The sequence below is a fragment of the Puma concolor genome, chromosome F2 (genome assembly GCF_028749965.1).
Source record: "Puma concolor isolate L17-30 chromosome F2, mPumCon1.1.hap2, whole genome shotgun sequence".
Classification (NCBI taxonomy): Eukaryota; Metazoa; Chordata; class Mammalia; order Carnivora; family Felidae; genus Puma; species Puma concolor.
This window is the reverse complement of record NC_141684.1, coordinates 38,461,859-38,486,445: the sequence shown is the minus strand read 5'-3', so window position 1 is coordinate 38,486,445 and position 24,587 is coordinate 38,461,859. Positions and strand designations below refer to the sequence as shown.

Here is a 24,587-nt window from a genome sequence, read left to right as displayed (position 1 = left end):
TGTTTTTTTGGGGGGGAGTTTGCATTAATTTTTTTTTTTTCTTTTAGAGAGCATGAGCGGGGGAGGGGGCAAAGAGGAGGGAGGGAGGGGGCAAAGAGGAGGGGGAAGGGGGCAAAGAAAAGGGAGGGAAGGAGGAAGGGGGGGAGAGAGAGAGAGAAGGAGAAAGAATCCTAAGCAGACTTTATCCTCAGTGCAGAGCGTGATGAGGGGCTTGATCCCATGCCCCAGGGATCATGACCTGAGCTGAAATCAAGAGTTGGGCCCTCAACCAACTGAGCCACTCAGGTGCCCTGGGGTGGGGGATGCATTTTGCCTAGGAGTGCTTGACATTTTTTTTATTGGGTGCATCAGAAAATAAAGAACTTTTCTTAGATATTTCTGATACTACGTTTCTGAGAAAACTCAGTTTCTTAGCACCTTATTTTTGGAAGGTAGTTGTTAATGGAATGCTAAAGAATGAATTTATTCTTTGTATTTATCAGGTAATTTAAAATTATGTTATAAACTACTCCCCATATAACATTAATTGTGGACTCTGTAAGGGGATTAATGTAGTACAACATATAGAAACTTGAAAGTAGTAATGCTAAATTACTGGCTTCAAATAATAATAGCCAGTGTTCATACTTTTATATTTGTTCATACTTTATATTTCAAAACAAGGATATGGAAGAAATATTTTTATAGAATTTATATTCCTAATTTCCCTTTTAGTCAAATCCTCTTGATTTATTTAAAATGACTTTATTTTGCTAGGTGTTGAAGATGAAACAAGAATAGATATGCAGTATCCTGCTCAGTACAAAGGCCAAGAGCTGTATTCACAGCAAGAGGATGAGCAGCCACAGGGATGGGTATCTTGGGCCTGGTCATTTGTGCCTGCAATTGTGAGTTATGATGATAATGAGGAAGACTTCCTTGGGAATGATCCTACATCAGCCATGCATCAGCAAAAAGCACAGACTTTGAAGGATCCTATTGTGTCTATAGGATTTTATTGCACAAAGGCAACTGTAACTTTCAAAGTAGGTTTCCTTTTTCTTGCTGTTTGTATTTCTTTCATCTTTAATGCATAAATTTTGATTTCTGGAAAGGATCTAGTTGAAAGTTTCTTTTACACTTAGTAGATGTAAGATCATCTAGCAATCCTTACTTCATAAAATTATTTCCTCTCTAGAGTTCAGATTAGAAGTTTGGTCTGGGTATATAAATTTCAGAAGATTTTGTTAAGACTAGAATCAGTGTAGATATAAAAAAGGAAAGGTTCTAGGGCCAAACTCTGGGGCACTGTGGTGCTAAGTATTTGGAAAGAAGAGGCAGAAATAGTGTGGGAAACTGAAAATAAGTTAGGCAGAAAACCAAGAGTGTCTGTCTGGAAGCTGAGTGCCATAAATGTTTCAAAGTTGACAGAGTAGGTCATTTGTGAGAATGGATCATTAGATTTGGCATTGTGGGAATTGTTGGTGATCTTGAATAGAGCAGTGATTTGACACTGGCAGAATCTTAGTTGGAGCTGGCTGAAAGCAAATGGGAACACTGGTGGGAATGTAAAATGGTATAGTTGCTGTGGAAAATAGTTTGGTGGTTCCTCAAAAAGTTAAACATAGAGTTATATGACTCAGCAATTCCATTCCTAGGTATATACTCAAAACTGTACTCAAACAAATAGACGTACATGAATGTTCATGAAAACATTATTCACAATGGGCAAAAGGTTGAACCAACCTGAGGTCCCTGGCTCGCTTGGTTGGGAGAGCATGCGGCTCTTGAGTTTGGAGTTGTGGGTTTGAGCCCGACATTGGGTATAGAGATTACTTAAAATAAAACAAAAATCCTAGAAAAATAGTTGAAACAACCCAAATGTTTATCAGTGAGTGAAAGAATAATAGCCTTTTCAGAAGATTGTGGATATTCTATTTTGGGAGTATACTAAACTCAGCAAGCGGTAGTTTTTAAAAAAGGCTACTTTAAAAAGGTATCTCCAGCTCTTGGAAATTGCCTGGTATATATTCAACAAGTAAATAAATTTATCCATCCTACGTATCTCCTCGTCTGCTTTCCATCTTCCAAAATTTTGGGATTCTTTTTTAGATTGTACTTCTTCAGTTTTATTTGTCTTTGTTGGTTTATTGTGGAGGCATTTTTCTGAAGGAGGTAAACACCTGTGTTCAACCTGTGACGTTGTATTCCAGGTAACTTGTTAGATACTGGAAGTGTAGCACAGAAAAAAAAAATCAAGTTTTTGCTTCATGCTGTTTTTAATTTGACTTGTTGTTTAACTACTGAAGTATCTTGCTATACAATTTATAACTACAACAGATGGTAGATAAAAATATTTAATTTTTTTAATTAAAAAAAATTTTTTAATGTTTTTTTTAAAATTTATTTTTGAGAGAGAGAGAGAGAGAAAGAAAGAGAAAGTACGAGTGGGGTAAGGGCAGAGAGAGAGGGAGACACAGAATCCGAAGCAGGCTCCAGGCTCTGAGCTGTCAGCACAGAGCCCAACATGGGGCTCAAACTCGTGAACTGAGAGATCATGACCTGAGCCGAAGTCGGACGCTCAACTGACTGAACCACCCAGGTGCCCCTAGATAAAAATATTTTAAAGTAAACAGTCTTTAAAGACTTTTCTAATTAAAAGCATTAAGTGTTTTCTAATATGACAAACCCTGAAAAATGTAGAAAGTGAGTTTTAACAAAATTTGAGCTTAATTGGTTTAAAAGATTTTTTTTTTTTTGGTAATAAAATTTGGGGCAAAAATGGTAAAATAGCTGTGCTATTTTGACATCATTTTTTTCTGAATTCTAGGGAACACATTTTTTTTTATTAATTTCACAATTAAAATTCACTGATACAGCTTTGAAAAGCACTATGCATCAGTCTGTAAAATTAAAAATAAAACAATAAAATCTTTAAAATATATAATAAAAAAGCCACTGTTGCCAGCAATTATTACATATATTGTCAATTTTATTTTTTTACTTTATTAAAATTTTTTTATTATATGATCATCTCTGCTTTTAACAGATGTTTTTGGCAACAACTGTAATTGCATTATTTGTAAGTATAAATATTCAAGCTTAAGTTCTAAAAGATACATAAACATATCTTAGTAACAGCAGCATGAATGAACTATTTAGAGAACTTACATTATACTTATAGTTTTTAGTGGTATAATTGTTTTTTGAGTATAGTTGACACACAATGTTACATTAGTTTGAGGTGTACAATGAAATGATTCCACATCTCTCTACACATCTGTATACATTATGGTATGCTCACCACAAGTCTAGCTACCAAATATCACCATGCAATGCTATTACGGTATCATTGACTATATTCCCTATGGTGTGCCTTTTATATTCCCTTGACTTATTCGTTCCGTAACCAGAACCCTGCATATTTCAATCTCCTTCATCCATTTTGCTCATCGCCTCCCCCCGCCAAGCCCCTCCCCTCTGACAACTGTCAGTTTGTTATCTATATTTATGGTCTGATTCTTCTTATTGTTTGTTCATTTGTCTTGGTTTAAAATAATTTTTTTAATGTTTATTAAAAAAAATTGTTTTTTTCAACGTTTATTTATTTTTGGGACAGAGAGAGACAGAGCATGAACGGGCGAGGGGCAGAGAGAGAGGGAGACACAGAATCAGAAACAGGCCCCAGGCGCTGAGCCATCAGTCCAGAGCCCGATGCGGGGCTCGAACCCACGGACTGTGAGATCGTGACCTGGCTGAAGTCGGACACCCAACCAAATGCACCACCCAGGCGCCCCAATGTTTATTTATTTTTGAGGGAGATACAGAGCAGCATGAGCAGGGGAGAGGCAGAGAGAGAGAGAGGGAGACACAAGAATCCGAAACAGGCTCTGAACTGTCAGCATACAGTCTGACCTGGGGCTTGAACTCATGAACTGTGAGATCATGACCTGAGACCAAGTCAGGTGCTTAGCCAACTGAGCCACCCAGGTGCCCCATTTGTTTTCGTTTTTAAATTCCACATATTTGTGAAAGCATATGTATATTGCCAGTTTTAGATGATAAAAAAGTTACTTTTAATCTAAGTTTGTGAAGGAAGTTAGGGATTGCTAGCAAAAGTTCTATCTTTCCTGGTGAGTTTTGTTTATTTACTTTTAAATTTGAAATTATTCTGGTATATTTCTCTTCATTGATAGGAAGAATTGTATTAAACTGAGTCAGAATAGTTTGTATTTATATACAAAACTATAGACTTTTGGGGCAGTACTTGTCATTAGTTAATACATTTAAAATTTTTTTTGAACATTTATGTCTCTAAGGTTTTTCTAAGGGAAATCCGTTGATATTTAGGAGGAAAACATTAGAGTTCATTGTTCAGCTTGGACTTAAAGAATGTATGGAATTAATTTGTGGTTCATATTTTGGTCAGAAAATAAGGTCATGTTTCTACATTAGCATTCTGAACAGTTGATACAAATCCAACAAAAATCATGCCAAATTAAATGTAGCGTTTTAAAAATCACGTTGAAAATCGTTCTTGTAATGTTTGAGTCCTTTTAATCAATTAATTGCTTTTTCTCTACAATAATTGTAGACAGCTGAAGGGTGATCAAGTTTAAAATACTGACTTTACTTGAGTATTTCATAGAATTGTACTTTAAAATAACGACATTGTGTATACTAGTTCTAGAAGCATCTAAGAAATAAGGGCTCATATGTAATAAACTCTTTGCTATTAAGAAATGAGAATAAGTAGTTGATTTTAAGTATAAAGAAGTTATCATGCTTAAAATAACTTTTTGGTTTGGTAAGTTCTATTTGACCAAAGTTAAATATTGTTTTTGTAACTTATTTTTTTTAATGTTTGTTTTTGAGAGAGAGAGAGAGCAAGCACGTGCGTGCATGAGCTCGAGCCAGGTAGGGGCAGAGAGAGAGGGAGACACAGAATCTGAAGCAGGCTCCAGGCTGGGCCTGTCAGCACAGAGCCCGTCGCAGGGCTCAAACTCATAAACTGCGAGATGATGACCTGAACTGAAGTTGGGCGCTTAACTGAGGTGCGCCCCCGTTTGAAAAATCCATCCACTGCATAGGAGTTTAAGGAAGGGTCTCATTAGCAAACATGGCAGGATACCTTTAAAAAAATAAAAACTTTAGGGGCACCTGGGTGGCTCAGTCAGTTAAGCGTCCGACTTCAGGTCAGGTCATGATCTCGGTTTGTGAGTTCAAGCCCCGCGTTTGGCTCTGTGCTGACAGCTCAGAGCCTGGCGCCTGCTTCAGATTCTGTGTCTCCCTCTCTCTCTGCCCCTTCCTCGCACATGTTACGTCTCTGTTTCTCAAAAATAAGTAAACATTAAAAAAAATTAAAAAAAAAAACCTTTATTTTAGAACAGTTTTATATTTACAGAAAACTTGCAAAATACAGAGAGTTCACATATACTCATTACTCAGTTTCCCTATTAACATCTTAGGCTATCATAGTACATTTGTCAAAACTAGGAAGCCAACACTGGGGCATTACTGTTAAATTCCAGACTTTAATCACATTTTATAAAGTTGTTTTCTGTAACATGATCCAAACCAGGATACTATACTGCATTCAGAAAAGTACCTTTGGAAGATAATTTATCTCGTTTTTGGATACATGCAAGTAATGTGTTGTAAGCTTCAGGGGTGCAAGAGTTGTTGTTTTGGCAGCATCTTGAGTAGTACTTGTTATCCAGCTGTCACCCATTAAGTGTTTGCATCACTGAATGAGTCTGAGACATTCTATGAGACACATACGTTGAAAGTAAACACCCACGAACCTACTTCCCTCACAGAATTAGAATAAGTTTTGTTGAATCTCTTTGTGTCTGTTCATAATTTTCTTTCTGATGGAAACTTTGGGAGAAATTTTGTAAATGATTGAACTAAACCTGGTTGAATGTATGTTGAATTGAGGCTAAAATACATAAAATTTTGCGCAGAATGTATGAGTAGTTATATAACTATGGGACTTATACACAACTTTACCTTTTCAAGCAATATTGTTAAAACAAAGAAGTTAAATAAAATAAGATGGCATTAAATTCTCTATGTGAGTTTAGACTCGCATTTTCAACCTTTATACCATGGATAATCTGTCACAGCTGTTTTTGTTGCACCTGTTTTCCTGCTTAATAATTAAATTTCCTGAATCTTAAAATTGGCCCTGTTTCCATCAATTCATCATAATAATGACAGTTTATTGCTTTCCTAATACTAATTTTACTTAATATTCTTACATTGTTTCTTAGCTCACTGAAATGCAAGCTGAGAGTAGTTATTATAGCCCTCAGAAAGTTAAATCTAAAGAAGTATTGTGTTGGGAACAAGAAGGAACTACAGTTGAGGTAATCTTTCAACATTGAACATATATTTTTAAAACTTTTTGAATGGCCTTTAATGTTTAATAAATGCAAGCTTTTATCATAAGTGGTATGTTTAAAGTACATTTATGGTTTTATAATTCTATTTTAGTCATCAGTAGTATTGGTTGAAATATTTAACAAAGATTTTATTGTAATATGGAATGTTAATTTGTCCTTTCATTTTCTTCATTTAACTTGTGTGAGCTCATATATAGTGTATATTAATGTTCGTAAGGTGCCAGTCATTGAGGATACAAAGATTTGAGGATACAGAGACAAGTAAGATATTTCTTAATTTAATAGGGTTATGATCTGAGGAGAATAAATTTGCAAAGGCCATAATCCTAAAGAAGTTGTTTCTCCTAATTTAGAAGTTTTACAAGAAAAGCCTATATATAACATTTTTATGAAATTCAAATTCCTGGTTCTAATGTTTCCTTCTCTCTTATAGGCCCTTATGATGGGAGAGCCTTTTTTTGATTGCCAGATTGGTTTTGTTGGTTGCAGAGCCATGTGCCTTAAAGGAATTATGGGTGTTAAAGATTTTGAAGAGAATATGAATAGAAGTGAAACTGTAAGTCAGATTTTCCCTTTCCTCCCTCCTCCTCCTCCTCCTCCTCCTCCTCCTCCTCCTCCTCCTCCTCCTCCACCTCCACCTCCACCTCTTCCACCTCCACCTCCACCTCTTCCACCTCCACCTCCACCTCTTCCACCTCCACCTCCACCTCCACCTCCTCCGCCTCCTTCTTTTTGGATAGAAGACAGGGATAATGAAGTGCTTATTGAAGTGTTTAACCATACCAAAAAAACCTGTTAGACTACATATATCTTTGGCTTAAGAGAGGAACTTTACTGTTTTCCCCTATAAGAAATTATAGAGCTCAGGGGAATTTAGAAAGTTGGTAGCACTTAACACCTGGACAGTAGTTCCAAATACTTTTCAATCCATAAATGTTTCTTCTTTCTTGTTTATGGCAGCCACTTGGAGTTCCTTTTTGGTTTGTTAAAATGTTCTTTGCCAATATAGGCAGTGAAAAATGGAGACAACGTTCCTTTTTATAGGACTTCAAGTTGTAGTGACTACTAAATGGGTATTATAAAACCAAGGTTTTATTTTCTTTAGCAGTTCAATGATTTTTCCTCCTGTTAAGAAATTTTTGTATTTATTTTCAGGAAGCCTGTTTCTTCATTTGTGGTGAAAATTTGAGTATGAAAGGTTTGACATACCTCACAAACTCATTGTTTGATTACCGAAGTCCAGAAAATAATGGTACTCGTGCAGAATTCATCTTGGATGCAGCCCATCATAAGGTTAGAGAGTATATAGTTGAGCCAGTTTCTAGGCTCTGTTAGGGCAGATGCTTTGTGTGAATAGTTGGGATTGCCATTTTTCTTCTCAAGTAATATATTCTAAATGCTGGTTGTTCATTGAAACATTTAGAGTATTTTTGTCCAGTTTCTACATCTAGAGAAGTTTAAAGAGTGCCCAAAGATCTCTACTTATATATAGTATGTAGCCAGTTAGTTGGTTTATCCATTCTCTAAAGTTAAGATAGTCATGGAGGAAACTTGTAGCGTTGTCTTCTAATTTTAGTTCCTCTGTGTAGGGGATAAATGGGAAGAGATGAAGAATTTCACGTTTTACTGTGTATGTATCTTAGTGTTATTTGAATTTTTCATATAAAATCTGTGTACTTCTATGGAATAAATTTAAACGTTCAAAAAAAGGTTACCAGAAGGTTAATATAATAGAATAAATAAAATATATTTTAACTCTTTTTGCTATGTTTACTTTTATAAAGAATTTAATTTTAATCTGCATACTTACATACATTATTACATATTTTAGTATATCTTTAGTATTTAAGTTTCATTTAAGGATTAAATATATTTGAGGGTATATATATTATTAGACAGTTTTGTGATGTTGATAAAGGTCAAGGGTATACTATCCCATTCCATTACAGGTGTTCATTAACCAGACATTGATAAAGTGTTCAAAATGTCTAGTAGAATTATGGATGTCCTTTTGTGTGGTCCGTTGTAGAGTTAACATTACCTTTCTTAGAAGTGAATCCTTTGGCTAGCCTCTGTTGTTTTGGTAATTCTTTGACTTGATACACATTCTGTGTAAGGATGTGTGTCTGATTCTTGACCTATTAGGTTTTAAACTCAAAAGTCTCTTCTATGCAATGTGTGTTCTATTTGCTTTTCTTTGTTGGCAGGAGACATACACTGAGATAGCTGGAATGCAAAGGTTTGGAGCTTTTTACATGGATTACCTGTATACAATGGAGAACATCAGTGGCAAAGGTACTAGTTTCTTTCCTTTACATTTGCTTTTCTTTGAACAAGAGAAACAAAAGACTCTTCAGAATCAGTTGGTCCTTGACTGGTTGTCATCTATTACATCAGATTTACCTTCTGTTACTTTGGGGAATGGTTTAATTTTAATATCATGTTAGAATTTGCTTAGACCCTTATTAGATTTTTAATCCTTTCTTATATATAACCAACTAAATTTATATAACCAACTAGATTTGGTTCTATTATGTACCAAGTACTAAAATTTTGATACATCAAATTTCATATTATATTAAGTTGTCCGAAAGCATAAACATTTCCTTTTAGGTATTAAATACATTTTGAAGGTTATGTAGATCTTGTTATTTAAAAAACTGTGATTTCAAGCAGAGTAGTGGAAATAAATGCTTCTGGAGACTATGGATACATAGTATTTTATTATATGTTTTATTTTTATTAGCAAGTGATGTTTTTAAAAGTTTAACTGATATTTTATGTGCTTGTCAATATACTATATTGTGCTTATTCTATTTTCATATTGAAAGCTTAGCGAAAATACGTTCATTTTTTTGTTAATTTTTCATATGTTAATAATTGATTTCTGTATGTTAGGTGATGAGTTAGATATGGTGAATGCTAAGAAGACCAAAGCATTTCTCAAGAAACCAATAGGTGGTGTTTATGAACTTAAATGATTGTAGTATACAGCACGTTAAGAACAGTAGTATAAATGGAGAGCTAAGAGAGGTCTAGGTCAGAAAGTGACTATATTTATGTGTGGGGTTAAAGACTTCACAGAGAAGTTGATCTTGAAGGATCTTGAAGTTTTGTTAGATGGAAACATAAGGAAAGAGCAGTAATTTTCTGCTTCCTGTTTTTGTAAGGGATTTCTAAATGTTTTTCTCATCGATAAACCTTGGATTTACTTTTTTCCCTAAACTCTTTCCTGAAGTTATTTTATTCTTTTCCATGGATCCAAGTACCTTCTATATGTTCATGCACATATTTGTAATTTTAGTTTAAACTTCTTTCAGTTTAGAATTAAATATCCAATGCATACATGACATTTTTACTTCTTTATGTGTCTCACAAATACTTCAAAAGTGAATACATTCAAATGGAATTATTAAAATCCCTATGACCACCTACTGCTTCTCTTTTAGTTTCAATCTTGGAACATTGTTCTATCTTCTGCTACCTCAAGCCAGAAACCTAGGGATCCTCATGACACACTCTTCCTTTCCTAGCATCCAGTTCATCAACACATTTTGTCAACATTCATCTACAAAAATCTATCTTCATTTACTTCTTGTAAACTCCACTGTTACCACTCTCATCCATTATGCTGTTTTCTTTGGATTTTAATCGCTTTTTTACTGGCTTCCTGCTTCTCACTGTTTCAGATTGATTTAATTCTGTGCATAAAACCTTCACTCACTGCCTTTGCATTGCTTTATTTAAAGATAAATTTATATTGTGTATCTGATTTTGATCTCGGAGGATAGGATAGCCACTAAGGGAGATAGAAACAAGAAAGGATTTTTGTAGGAAAAAAGGGTTTTTTTCTTTTAATGTTTTATTTATTTTTGAGAGAGCACATGTTGGGAAGGAGCAGAGAGAGGGGGACAGAGGACCTGCAGCGGGCTCTGTGCAGACAAGTGCAAGCCCCACGTGGGGCTTGAACACAGGAGCTGTGAGATCATGACCTGAGCCAAAGTTGGATGCCCAATCGACTGAGCCACCAGGTGCTTTGGTAAAGATGTGTTTTGAGTTACCTGTGGACATTGAGGCTAAGACGTTCAATAGCCAATTGTGTATAGGAAAGGGCAACTCAGAAGTCTGTGTTCTAAGAACTTTATAAATTGCTATAGTGTTGGATTTACCAAATGTAAAATGGTAGGTTTCTGCTGGCTTAGAATGGAGTCTTATGCATGTGTTGTGGATTAGGTATTTTGTTAGGTGGAGTATCAAGTAGCTGTCCTTCAAGGAAGGAAACTGAGCACTGAAAATTTTATTTGTACATTTACTGTGGAAACAGTTTATATTTGCTACAGTGCTTATATATGGTCTGTGTGAGAAACTGGTAGTTTTTTAACTGTTAAACTTTTCATATTTTCCATTTCCATGAGTAGTATATACAATGTTATAAATATCTGAGTCCTTAACGTTTTAATTTATTTATTTTTGAGAGAGAGAGAAATCAGGGAAGGGTTAGAGAGGGAGACAGAGAGAGGTTTGCCTGGTTTAGCTCTGGAAGGCAGTGGTTTTTTATGAGAATGGCATGCTATTTATACCTAATTAAAACAAAAATTTTTTTAAATTAAAAAAAAAATTTTTTAATGTTTTTTTTTTTTGAGAGAGACAGAGACAGAATGTGAGTGGGTTAGGGGCAGAGAGAGAGGGAGACACAGAATCCAAAGCAGGCTCCAGGCTCTGAGCTGTCAGCACAGAGCCCAACGCAGGGCTTGAACTCACTAGCCGTGAGATCATGACCTGAGCCGAAGTCAGACGCTCAACCGACTGAGCCACCCAGGCGCCCCGAACAAAAATTTTTTTAATGTTTATTTTTGAGAGAGAGAGAGAGAGTGCTAATGGGGGAGAGGCAGAGAGAGAGGGAGACAATCTGAGACAGGCTCTGTGCTGATAGCACAGAGCCCAATGTGGGGCTCAAACTCATGAACCGTGAGATCATGACTTGAGCCAAAATCAAGAGTTGGTCACTTAACTGCCTGAGCCACTTGGGCGTCCCTTAGTCCTTAACTTTTTAAAAACAAACTATTAGGTCATAACATACAAACATACATTTATGTACAGAATAGCAAAGAATTATAAAGGAAACCCCTGTGTATTCCCCACACCAAGCCACGAAGTAGGACAGTGTCCATATCCAATATGCATTCTGTGTGTTTTTTTTTTTTTTTTTTTTAAATCACATTCTCCTCCCTGCCTCAGCAGAGGAAACTGCTGTTGTGAGATTTGTGGTAATTACTTCTTGTTTTTGGTCTACTACACATCTACTTTCTCAGTTATGCAAACAGGGATGTTTTTTGATAAAATTTCACTGTTAATTTGTGAATGTCGCATGTACTTGAAAAATGTATTCATTTATTCAAATAATTTGTTTATTCCTTGCCTGCTTTTAGGTAACTGTGTTTATGTTTGTTTCTCATTGTGGTTTTATATTCATTTATAATACAGTGGTGGTGATGATGGTGATAATAATAGTAATGAATATTTATTAAATGGTTTTAAATGGAAGGTGCTATTTTGAGTGTTTCACATGTATTAACTTATTTAGTCCTCATAATAACCCTAAAGGTAGATAACCTTATCTTCATTTTACAAGTGATGAAAACAGCCAGTCCTAGATAAGTTAAGTAACTTGGTCAAGATTATACACCTATTCTGTGGGATTTGAACCCAGCCAGTCAGACTGTACAGCCTGCATTCATAACTACTGTGTTCAGATTTTCTTTTTTCTTTGATTACTTGAAGCAAGAAATTTGTAGAGTGAACCTAAGAAAAGTATTTTGAATTCTCACAAGAGGTTAATATTAAACAGTTTAAAGAAATATTTTATCTAAAATGCTTGGTTTGGTGTCAGTTGACATTTATTTGTTTGTATAGTCCAAATTATCAAAAAAGTACCCTAAATTTAATCTAAGTATCTAAATACATATTAAACCAATAATTTCACAACGTTTGTAGTGAATTCTGAAATTTTGAAGCTAGGTTTGATTGGTGTGTTTAAATTCATGACAGTATTCTAATTAATGCAAGAAACTAGTATGCAGTACCAAAAACCTTACATTTATTTTTGTTGTGATAAATGATGTAGCAGTTAGTACTTTACCCACATTATGAAATGGCATATAAATAAAAATTCAGTTAATAAGTTTCCTGTGCTACTGCTTGATACTGATAAGCATCTTCTGACAGTTTTTTGTTATGCTGCCTGAAAGCACTCAGTGTTTTGTAAACTAAATTGAAATATTTCTTCATATAACTGTTTGAATATTTGTTACTATGACTAGTGCCTTTCTAGTTTTTTTTTTTTTAACTTAGGAAGTTATTGCACATGTTTTTATGGACCTAAAATAAAAGATAGATGAAAACGTAACCTACAAAAGGAAAATTTTAGAGAACTATAAAATTGGAATACTTCCGTTACTGGATTGAGGGAAAGGATGAGAGAGAGGCATCATGGTTCATTGCCTATTTGAATCTGGATGTCTTGGGACAGTGTTGGTATTAATTGAAAGGAATGCTGGAATAGAAGGATTCTTGATTCCTGCATTATTTTGGGTAGGGATTAATTTTCTAGCTCATAGAGTAGAGCTAAAACAGACTCTTTTTTCCTTAAAGAAAAAAAAGACTCCTAAGGTAGAAGTTACAAGCAAACTTAAATGAGAAGCAGTGAGTGAAGAAAGTAGGTGAATCTCTAGTGAAAGAGGACAATATGTGTACATTGACAGTACAAATGCTTGGTGGAGTTGTTTTGATAGATTGCAGAATAGGAAGAAGAATGGTTTTCTATCAGTAGGTATAAAAGTAAATATAGGAAGATAGGGGCAGTGTAGATGCTGTTGCTTCTAGCTGTCCCAGGGACACTGGTAAATCCTTTCTTTTCATTGGGCTACGTGGATGTTGTGTTGACTCTTAATAAGAGTAGCCAAACCTTCAGGGGGCTGGATTGACCCAAACGTAGTGAGTGTGGGTTCAGTAAATACCTTGCTGAAAAGATTTAGCAAAAAGCCTGTTGCAGTTTTACATTTCAGACAAGCCACTGGCATCTAAATTTAAACTGCCTTGGAATCAAGTTGTATTACCTGGAAAAAAGATGCTTATGGGCTTCTATTACTTTAGAGACAATTTGATGACTAAAAAAAGGGTCTTCTGATAATATTAAGTTCCTTTAGGAAGCCTGATAGCCCTTATGGAACTCAACGCCGAACATTTTCTGTGATTTTGTATATTGTGATTTATAACCAAAATTTTTTTTGTTGTCTTCAAGTTACCCTTCCTAACAGGTTTGCCTGGCTTAGCTCCAGAAGGCAGTGATTCTTTATGTGAATGGCATGTTATTTATTCCTAATTAAAAAAATTTTTTTTAAGTTTATTTTTGAGAGAAATGTTTAATATTTAACTTTGAGAGTGCTAATGGGGGAGGAGCAGAGAGAGAGACAGAATCTGAAACAGGCTCTGAGCTGTCAGCGCAAAGCCTGATGTGGGGCTTGAATCCATTAATGTGTGAGATCATGATCTTAGCTGAAGTTGGATGTTCAACTGATTGAGCCATCCTGGTGCCCTTCTACCTAATTTCTAATGTGACTCAGTATTATTTGTCTATATGCATTTATATTTTTATTATGTATATATATATATTATATGCGTATCATGTATAAGATTAACTTTGTATGTTTTATTTGATTTTAGTTAAGTCTGTGTGTGGTCCACCTTAATATATGAATAATTAATTTTTTCTTTTTTGTCTGTGGCACTGAGACTAAAGATTGAACTGAACTCCTTTGTTTAAAATTATAGAAATGTATTCTTGAAAAAGTTATTGGAAGGTGTAGATACATAACTTTTGTGTTTAATAGGGCCTTTCTAGATTCTAAAGGTATTAGTGCTGGGAAGCCGTACTTTCCTATTTTTGTTTGAATAAACTAAGAATGGCTTAAGAATTATAAGTTACTGGGTGGCTGGTGATTAACCGTCTGGCTTTGGCTCAGGTCGTGATCTCACGGCTTGTGGGTTGGAGCCCTGCATCAGGGTCTGCGTCAGCATCACAGCTCAGAGCCTGGAGGCTCCTTTGGATTCTGTATCTCCTTCTCTCTTTGCCCGTCCCCCGCTTGTGCTCTTTCTCTCTCTCGCTCTCTCAGAAATAAACATTAAAAAAAATAAAAAAAGATTTATAAATTACCATATGTTGTCACTTATAACAGATGGTTTATGTATTAAAACTGAATCTCTAGTATAAGGAGTGTGCATGTTAAGGAGAAATACTTGTAGGTAGAGCCAAGATTTTTCTTAGAAGATAGCCTCTGGTTCCTCCTCAATATATGGGGAGATAAGGGATTGAAGAACTTGGGTTCTGCACTATGAATCATGGCCATAATAATTTTATTCTGGAAAAAGTTTAAAGCAGGTAGTACCTCTAGTTCACTTCCATGGTCAACTATACAACTCTCACAGTACCTTGTGAACATGTAATTGTAAACAATCTATTTTTCAGTGAAACTTCCAAAAGAGTAAAATGCAACTTCCTCCGCTCATGTTTTCCAGTCAACGTAATAGTATTGTGTATAGAATTATTGGATATTAGCCAGTTCGATTTTAGAGAATAGTTTTCTAAGAATGATTGTTCGAGTTTTATAGCACTTCTTGTAATATTAAATAGATTACAGGGATAGTTTTTATCTGAATCAATTTTTTTCTGATGGTAATACTGTCCCATCGGTATGGAGAAAAATATATATGGTCAGTGTTCCATGTATTCAGCCAATGAAGAATTGGTTTTAAGGCATTAAGCTATAAGCTAAAAAGATAAGAAAAGAGTAATATTTAAATTGGTATACCTGATTGCTTAAAATATTGATGTAAGATTTGGCTTTTTATAGGTTCTGCAAATCAACAAGACTTTTCTTCAGGGAAAAGTGAAGATATGGGAGTAGTTCAGGAGAAGTCTACCAAAAGCCTTGTTATAGGTCCTTTAGACTTTCGTTTGGATAGCAGTGCAGTGCATCGAATTTTGAAAATGATTGTTTGTGCATTGGAACATGAATATGAACCGTACAGTGGACTAAAACCAGGTTGGTTTTTGGCTTAATTTTAAATCTCCTGGTAGTTGGTTTGAATGATTTTATAATCCAATTTGTTCTATTTTTGCTAAATTACACTTTTTAGGTAGTTTGCCTATTTGATTTTCATGGATTTAGTTAATTTAAAGAATATACATGTGTGTAGAAGTTATGGGAGAGGTCAAGATTTGGAAATTGTATAAGTACTTTATTTGCCAGTATTTGTCAGTATTTCATTGCCACACCTTTTTGGTACTCTTTCCAGTATATATTCCTGAAATATAATTTTCTTCCCTTAATTGGATTCTAAGGAACAGACATGAAGATGGACTCTAAATGTACAAATTTAGCATTTAAGGAGACTGAGGTCTTACTGGTAAAAAAGAATTTGCTGTACACCTAATTTCTTCTACATGGCATGAAGGTATCATAGTTTCCTAAAATACATCACTCGAGAGTAGGACATAATAGCATAGTAAAGGACCTTTGTGGGGTTAGACTGTGGTTTGAATTCTGACTCCTTCTTACCTTAGGGAATTTAAGGAACATTACTGATTTTTCCATTTCTCTGTCTTTCTAATGAGTTTAATTATTGTGACAGAGATGGTTAAATTGTCTCCCCAATATCCATTATCCTCTTATTTTATGGTAAAAGAAGTTTCTGTGATAGAAATTTTTATGATAAAAATAAAGATGATATATCCATATATCCCAAGTATAGTCCTATGCCTCAAGGTTCTGGCTACCAGGATAGGAGCAGAAGTTTATGTGAGTTTTTGGGCCATGACTTTAAAAGGAAAAGTGCAAGCCTGCCTTTTTTCCTTTACCCCTTCCTTCTGGCTGGAAAAAATTAAAATGGCAGGAGCTGGAGCTGCTAGCTTAGACCCTGAGATGAAAGCTGCATTCTGGGATGACAGAACAAGGTGGGATCAACCTAGGTCTTTGGTAGCATGGTATCACTATGTCAACTCTTGGTCCCTTAGCCTCAGATTGTTGTGTTAAAGAAATAAACTTTTGCTGTTGTTCGAACTTCTTTATTTGACTTTTGTCATTGCAATTTACTGTTATTCTTAATGTTACACTAATAGGACCAACTTTTAAAGTTTAGTGCATGTAATAGCATATAACACAGTGCCTAGTGCATAGTTAAGTGCTTGACATGTTTATGCATTCATTTCTTGCACCTTGCTTGAATGCCTACTCCATTACAGGCACTCTTAGAAGTGTTAGGATAGTATGTATAGAATGGTTAAAATAAAAAACAGTGATAGTACTGGGAGATGTCAGGGAGAATGTGAAGAAACTGGATCACTCATTCATCCCTGATGGGAATTTATAATATAGAACCACTTCTAAAAACAGTTTGGCAGTTTCTTTTAAAAACTAAACATGCAGCTACCGTATAACCTAGCAGCTGTACTCTTGGGCATTTATCCCAGAGAAATGAAAACTTAGGTTTGCTTAAAAATTAGTACATAATTTGTTTTTCTCATGTAAAAGTCCAAGCTGGTAGGTGCTCTAGTGGATTAGGGTAACTGATCCAGGAGGTTGTCTTAGACCCAGAATTCCTTCTGTCTTGTTTTTCTACCATTCTCTGAGACATGTCTCCTCTATATGGTAAGTGTTGGCCCACCATTACAATATTGAATTTGAATCAACAGGAAAGGGGGAACAAGAGAAAATGGTAGGTATGTAGTTTCATTTCATAATATGGCTCTGTCACCCATTGACCAAAACTTAGTAACATGTCCCTATAAGCTAACGGCAGGGAAGGCTGGAAAGTATAGTTTCTGGGAGTTTCAATACTAAAGTTCAGAGGGTTTTGTTGCTAAAAGAAAGGTTGTAATTAGCAGTTTCTTCTACAGTGGAATTATGCCCTACACACATACACTCACACTCGTATATATAACAAGAATTTTTATCTGAAGCCGTTTATCATCTCAAAAACATGATTGTGTGTGTGTGTGTGTGTGTGTATGCACAAATTGAAATTGTTTCACACTTTTGGATATTTCTGTCAAAACACGAAAACCTCTCTTACTATTGGTATAAATGTATAGAAATGAAAAAAAATGGAAAGAGAATAGTAAGAGAATAGTAAGAAAGAGTTTTATTTCTTTGTAAAAAAAAAAAAGAGTAGTTTAAATGGTGCTTGTCTTGTCATAGAATTTAGAGTATAGAGTAATCATCTTTCCTGTATTTTAGCAAATTGTTACACTTCCAAGTTTGGATTAGATTCCTGTACACTTTCAATGTTGTGAACACCTCTGAGAGTTCATTTAATGGGAAGTGTTTTGTTTGGGGTATCTTCTGGGACATCTTCAGATACCTTCATTCTTTTTATCACAACCACTTTCTTCATCAACATCAGTTTTTCTTCACTAAGTTCCCCTAGCTACATAGCAAGAGTCTTTCCAATGATATGCTGTTGATATTCCCACAGTCACCTGTTTCTTCCCTAACTCCTTGTATGTTACCAGTATGTTTCTTTGCTGCACTTTCATCTTTGATTGGCAGTTCTGTTTAAATTATACATTTTTGCAAAATGTCACATAGGTTTATCACTGGTAAACAAGGAGGCAATACAACTACATGCTTTGCTGTCTATACATAGTTAAATAACAGGTATGAGATACCAGTAACCAAACCTGACAGACTTTGAAAGAAGTGACATGATTGATCACTGATCATGATGCACATTTTTTCTTTATGTTATGATTTATGGAAAGAAGAACTAGTAGTAAGTCTTGTACTTTAAGTAGTTGTTATACTGTGGTAACTGATACTTGAACTAATTTTTGGGGGGGAACTGGCATTTTTAACTAAAACAAGATAACAAATTCATTCATACATATCAGAACTGTGCAAAGTAAGAGTTACTTGATATAAGTGCATATATATTTAATCTTAAGTACTTAATTCTCCATTTTTAAACTATTAATGTGTAGGGGTATATTTCTGTGAATTTTGCAGACTTAACCACATTTGTGTAACTGTTCAAGAAATGGTGATTTAGCAGCACTTCAGAAGTCCCCTTTGTGCTCTCCTCTGGTTACTCCTCTGACCCCAAGGGAAACCATTCTCCTTACTTCTAACATGGATTTAGTTATTTTGCTTATTTTATAATTCATGTAAATGGAATCACACAGTATGTATCTTTTGTCACTGGCTTGAGCTTAAATTATGAGATTCATTTCATTGTTACATAGTATCCCTTTATATGAATATACTATAACTTAATTATCCATTATGTTGGTGAGTAGTTACTAGTTTTTGGTTATTATGATAGTGATGCCACAAACATTCTAGTACATGCCTTTTGGTAAATGTGTACTTTTGGGCATGGAAGAGTGGAATCACTTAGGTAAAAGGATTGCATATGTTCACTTTTAGAAGGTAATTCCAAACTGTTTTCCCAAGTGGTTAAACCACTTTATGCTCTTATCAGCGGTTTGAAGAGTTTTAATTGCTCTTGATTGGAGGCTGGCAAACTATGACTTACTGCCTCTTTTTGTGCAACAGATGAGCTGATAATGGATTTTGTGTTTTAAATGGTTGGAAAAAAAAAGAATTACACTTTATGATGCATGAACTCTATGTGAAATTTAATATTCAGTTTCTGTAGGTAAAGTTTTATTAAGACATAATCATGCTCATTCAGTTCTGTATTGTCTGTGGCTGCTTTTGTGCTATGGTGGCAGAGTTGAGTAGTTGTGACACACTATATGGCCCACAAACATAAAATATTTGCTATGTGGCTATGTAAAAAGTTTGCTGCATGCTTGCCAGCACTTAGTAGTAGTCTTTTTCATTTTAACCATTCTAATGGGTCTGCAATGCTATTACATTTGCATTTATCTGATAATTGATGATATTATCTAGCTTTTGATAGAATTTTTGTCCATTTGGATATATTATCTTTTGCTTGTTCAGATGCTTTTTTCACCTATTTTTCTATTGAATTGTTCATTAATGATTTTTATGTGGTTTTGCGTTAAACAGTTTTTAGTATGCTCTGAGTCCATCTATCTATCTACAGCAAATATCTTCTCCCTGTTTGTGACTTGCTTTTGCATTATCTTAATGGTGTTTTAACGAACAGAAGCTGTTATTCTTTTAACAAAAGAGATTAAAAATTTCTTTAAAATATTAAAAATATCTTAAAATATGTAAATTTTTATATAGTAAAGACATAAATTTATATTCTATAGTAATGTAACTTGTATTTGTTAAAGTTAATATTATTTTTCAACTGTTTCATTGTTGAAAAGAAAAATACAATTTGACCTTAAAATTTGGGAACCAGTTAATTAATCATTTAAAAAAATTATTTAAAACAATTTTTTATTATATTTGTATTATTTCATTTTAGATATTAAGGATGAAAATGAAACCACACTGAATCCTGAAGAAGTGGCATCTTTGGAGGAATATATTCCTACCCGACATACAAGTATTACTCTCCTCAAATGTACCTGTACTATTTTCATGGCTGAATTCAACTTGTTGGATCATTTGTTGCCTGTCATTATGGGAGAAAAGGTATATTTTGGAGTTTACTACTTTTTTCCTCATATATGCATATTTGTAGGTCCTATGCTATTGTAAGGAAGGTGATTGAGTAAAAGAATATGTGCTTATATACTTATCCATGGTGATGTTAAAGCAATGTAACTATGATTGTTAATTCTTAGAAAGTTGTGTGTGTGTATGTGTATATGCATATGTATATGCATATTTTTAAATCTCAAGCTAAGGCTGTATAAAGAAATGTTGAAGAGCATGGGTCTAGAGGTCAGTCCACATACAAACTATGACACCTTGCTTTTATTTCTAAACTTATTTCTGAAAAACAACAACAAAAAAACCATTTTTCAGGTGGGCTGACAGATTCAGTTAGCTAGTAAAGAAGCAACAAGCCTAGGTAGATTCAAATGGTTTATTACTTACATATAGACAGCAAAAACAAATCATTAATGGTGTCAGCTTGCCGTGTCCCTTTCAGGATGACCTTGAAACCAGAGGGCCAAAATGACATGCAGCACACATGGTAGGGTACCCTGTTGTCAAGAGTTCAATTCCACACTTCATCTAAGCAGTTGTGTAGCTACAGCTGTACCCTGAGAGGGGTAAGTGGAAACTCTGTGTCTCACCTGAATGAGGGATGCTACTAGCAGTCTCCCTCAAGAGAAGAAGGTGAGAAGTGGTTTTTTAGAAGATCTTTGCAAGACTGGACCAGTTGATTGGGTGTCCCAACTGTGGCTCAGGTCATGATCTCACAGTCCGTGGGCTCGAGCCTCGCATCGGGCTATGCTAACAGCTCAGAGCCTGGAGCCTGCTTCAGATTCTGTGTCTGTCTTTCTCTGCCCCTCCCCTGCTCATGGTCTGTCTCTCTCAAAATTGAATAAACAATAAACATTAGAAAAAATAAAAAAATTCTTTGCAAGACCACCTATCTTCTCATGGTCTGAGAGTCATGGGATGTTCTACCAAGGCTTAGGTCCGCTGTGGTTGCATCTTGCCTTTGTGTGGTCTACATAGATTTGTGGAAGATTGTCAGGGTGGCACAGAGGTATTCCCTTACAGTATCTAGCTCTTAGAATTATTTTTAATAATAAATGAGATAATGCACATGAATGATTTTGCACATATTAAGAACACAATAGTAATTACTGTTGTTGTTGTCAATGAGGACTTCCTGGATGATTAATATTTGTTTTAGGCCATACACAATGTATTGCTTTCTGCATTTGCCATATACATAATAAGCTGTTATTTGTTATTTTTATTCTTTTGGCTATATTTCTTTTGATATCTACATAATGATAATGATAGAAGGAAAAAGTATCCTAACTTTGAGAAGAATTTGTGGAAGTATGACAGGAAGTCAGTTGCCTATTATACAGTAGTTTCATTTTGTGTATCTGTGCCCTGTCATCCACTGGCAGTTGTATTGCTGGGTAAAGAGACTGTCTGGGGAAAATGTCAATGGAGAAAAAGTGTATTAATATTAGACATGAACTTCAAAACAACTATGGTTAATGAGTTCAAGAAAGAGACAAAAAGGTAGAAGGTTTCAGAAGAGACCTCGATCCATGAAAAAAGAACCAAAACATTCTGGAACTGGAAACTATAGCACAAGTTAGAATAATGGGATGGAAAAAGATGTATCATTTAAATGCAAATCCAAGGAAAAACAGTATGGCTAATCTGATACTGGAAAATTGTAGAGTTTAAGACCAAGAAACCTTTTTAGAAATGGTTATTTCATAATAAGTGTTAACGTCAAGAATAGAACAACATAGATAATTCTTATAGATGGTATGTTGAATGAAAGCAGGCAGTAATAAGTATGTACTGTATGATTCCATAAAGTTCAAGAATAGGTAAAACTAATCTGTGGTGATTGTAATGAGAGTGAGTATTGGCTACCTCTGGTGGCGATCCAATATGTTGCCTGGGAAGGGATATAGGAGAGCGTTCTAGAATGCTTGAAATGGGTGGTGGTTACAGATGTAAAATTTTGTTGAGCTCTTCACTTAATGTTTGTATGCTTTACCATATGTTATACCTCAGTAATCCAAAATAAAATCACTTGAAAAAGTAATTTCTTAATAAGTGTCATTTAAAAATTACTAATAGAAAAGCATGTTCAACCATGTTCACTCAACATGGTTATTCAACAGTGTTTGTGAGTAATGGCACTGTTGGCTTTTTGGAGTTGATAAGTATTGCATTAGCATTTACCATCTTTAGCCAGTGCCTGCTAAATCCTAGTATTGCTCCCCAATTATTGTGACAATGAAAGACAGGCTTACTACTTACAAATTAGTAATAATTTTACAATAAATACACATTTTTTGAAATCTAGGACATACTTAAAAATATGTAGAAGATGTTTATATTTGGTTATGGTAAAAGAGTCCCACAGAAAGTCATCATTTTGTAGATTGATTTGATAACATTGCAAAAAATGCTAGTCTGAGACTTATATAGAGGGGATTGCATGCCAATCACTGTTTTCCTGAAATATAAATTGAACTCTGTTATTTTCTAGAACTCAAGTAACGTCATGAATACTACAAACTTCCAGTCTCTTCGGCCTTTGCCATCCATTCAGATACTGGTGGATAAAATTAATCTGGAACATTCTGTGCCAATGTATGCTGAACAGTTGGTGCATGTGGTCAGCAATCTTACTCAGCCATCTGATAATTTGCTTCATTATTGCTATGCACACTGCTACCTTAAGGTAGGAAAAGTGAATTTTGTTTATTAGTACCTCTTTGGCTCTCGGATAATTAATTAAATAGCTTTTTTCCTGGAGTTGTAACTTCAGAGTTAGTATCCCAAAAGATGAGATTTAAATGATATATAATAGATATTCATTATTCAACATAATTAAATAAAAGTGTACCTCTTTTGAAGTTACTTCTTCATTTATTTGGGATTAATGGCTTGATGTTTATAAGATAATGTTAATTATGATTTTTGAAGATTTTGTATGTCACTGATGGTAATTATTAGTGAATTATTAGTGAAGGACCACTTAGTTTATAGGGATTTTTTTAAAAATTTTTTTTATATTTATTTATTTGTTTTGAGAGAGAGACAGAACACAAGTAGGGGAGGGGCAGAGAGAGGAGACACAGAATCTGAAGCAGGCTCCAGGCTCTGAGCTGTCAGCACAGAGCCTGACTTGAGTCTTGAACTCACAAACTGTGAGATCACAACCTGAGCCGGATGCTTAACCAACTGAGCCACCCAGGCACCCCATTTTATAGGTATGTTTTAAAAAACTTATGATTTCTTTGAGGGGAGCATTTATGTGAGATAATGCTTTATAAAGGGTTAGCACATTTGTTTTTTTTAGTTACTTTCCTCTTATTGAATTGATGTTAATTTCTTGACACAAAAGGAGAATCCTTAATGCTTTAAATCAAGTTACAGAAATTATTGGGAGGCATAATGCATAAATAATGCATTCCAGTATAGGTACATAAATAAACCCAAATGTTGAGTAATAAGTAGTTTTGCTAAGCAAACACAGATGTATAGTTTAAGTAGAGACAACATATATCTAATCAAATTCTTTTATGGACGAAAGCAAACTATACAAACTTGAATTCAAGCATAAGTACTAGATGCACTAAATTTCATGTAAAGGACTCCAAAATTAGAGAACTCCAAAAGCATATTCCTGATTTTATTGGTTTATGCTTTATTGTTCCATGTTTCAAAGTTTTAAAATATTTACATATTTGTAGGACATAAACCAATATAAATGTAACAGTTTTAGATCACCTCTAGTTTAAGATGTTGAAATTTGTTTTCAAACCATGTAGAGTAGAATAACGTGATTTCCTAGAAGTCCATGTGAAGCCCATTTTTAAGAAGATGGTGGCGACTCTACTCCCTTGATGAGAGTGACCCTCTTTCAAAGGGGTGTGGACACAGGAAAGTGTGATTCATAGGAGCCATTATTGGAATTATTTATCACAGTGTTTTATGTCATGTGGAGAGTAGCAGAAAGTATTTTTGAAAGCTAGATATATAGGTAATATTTTATATTTGTGCTTTTTTATTCATTCTTGTAATTCACTGAAGTGTATTTTTCCAAATATTTTTATGACTTGAATATCAGATTATAATGTTCAGAATATTTGCCTTGTTTTGTTGAAACGACTAATTTTAGGCAGTTCACTAACCTTTCCAAGGTATTCTGCTTACTTAGGGTTCATCAGTTTGGTAAATATTAAGTTCTTTAGACACTCAGCATAAAAGATGAATAAGGCATGTCCCATCCTTTAGGAGAATGGTCACCAAAGCCAATGGTCACCAATGTGGTTGTCCTCCATACTGACATAAAAGCTACTGGGATTGTTGTTTACTACTACTGTTGTTAATAAGTTAAAAGCTCACTTAATTCTTGTATAATCTAGATAAATTTATGTTTTGGGAAAAGGTCTTTTGCTTTTACACATAAAAGTTGTCTTTTATATTTTGGTTAATTTGACTAGAGCTATCTATAATGGGTAAGTTAAGTATTCCAGGAAGTTTGTTGTTGGGCAGAGCAAGAATATTATATGTAGAAAAACTCGTCATTGACATT

General features: G+C 34.6%; 1 protein-coding gene across 7 annotated transcripts in view; it reads left to right on the top strand.

Moving 5' to 3' along the window:
- The window catches only part of VPS13B (vacuolar protein sorting 13 homolog B), an 822,593-nt gene that overhangs the window by 103,181 nt on the left and 694,825 nt on the right, over positions 1-24,587 (top strand). For all 7 annotated transcript variants that reach the window (XM_086696045.1, XM_086696043.1, XM_086696044.1 and 4 more), the window contains 8 exons: positions 757-1,025; positions 6,255-6,350; positions 6,820-6,942; positions 7,542-7,679; positions 8,594-8,681; positions 15,296-15,487; positions 19,848-20,017; positions 22,533-22,727. In XM_086696045.1, coding sequence (XP_086552171.1) covers positions 757-1,025; positions 6,255-6,350; positions 6,820-6,942; positions 7,542-7,679; positions 8,594-8,681; positions 15,296-15,487; positions 19,848-20,017; positions 22,533-22,727 — 1,271 coding nt within the window. The remainder of the gene's footprint in view (positions 1-756; positions 1,026-6,254; positions 6,351-6,819; positions 6,943-7,541; positions 7,680-8,593; positions 8,682-15,295; positions 15,488-19,847; positions 20,018-22,532; positions 22,728-24,587) is intronic.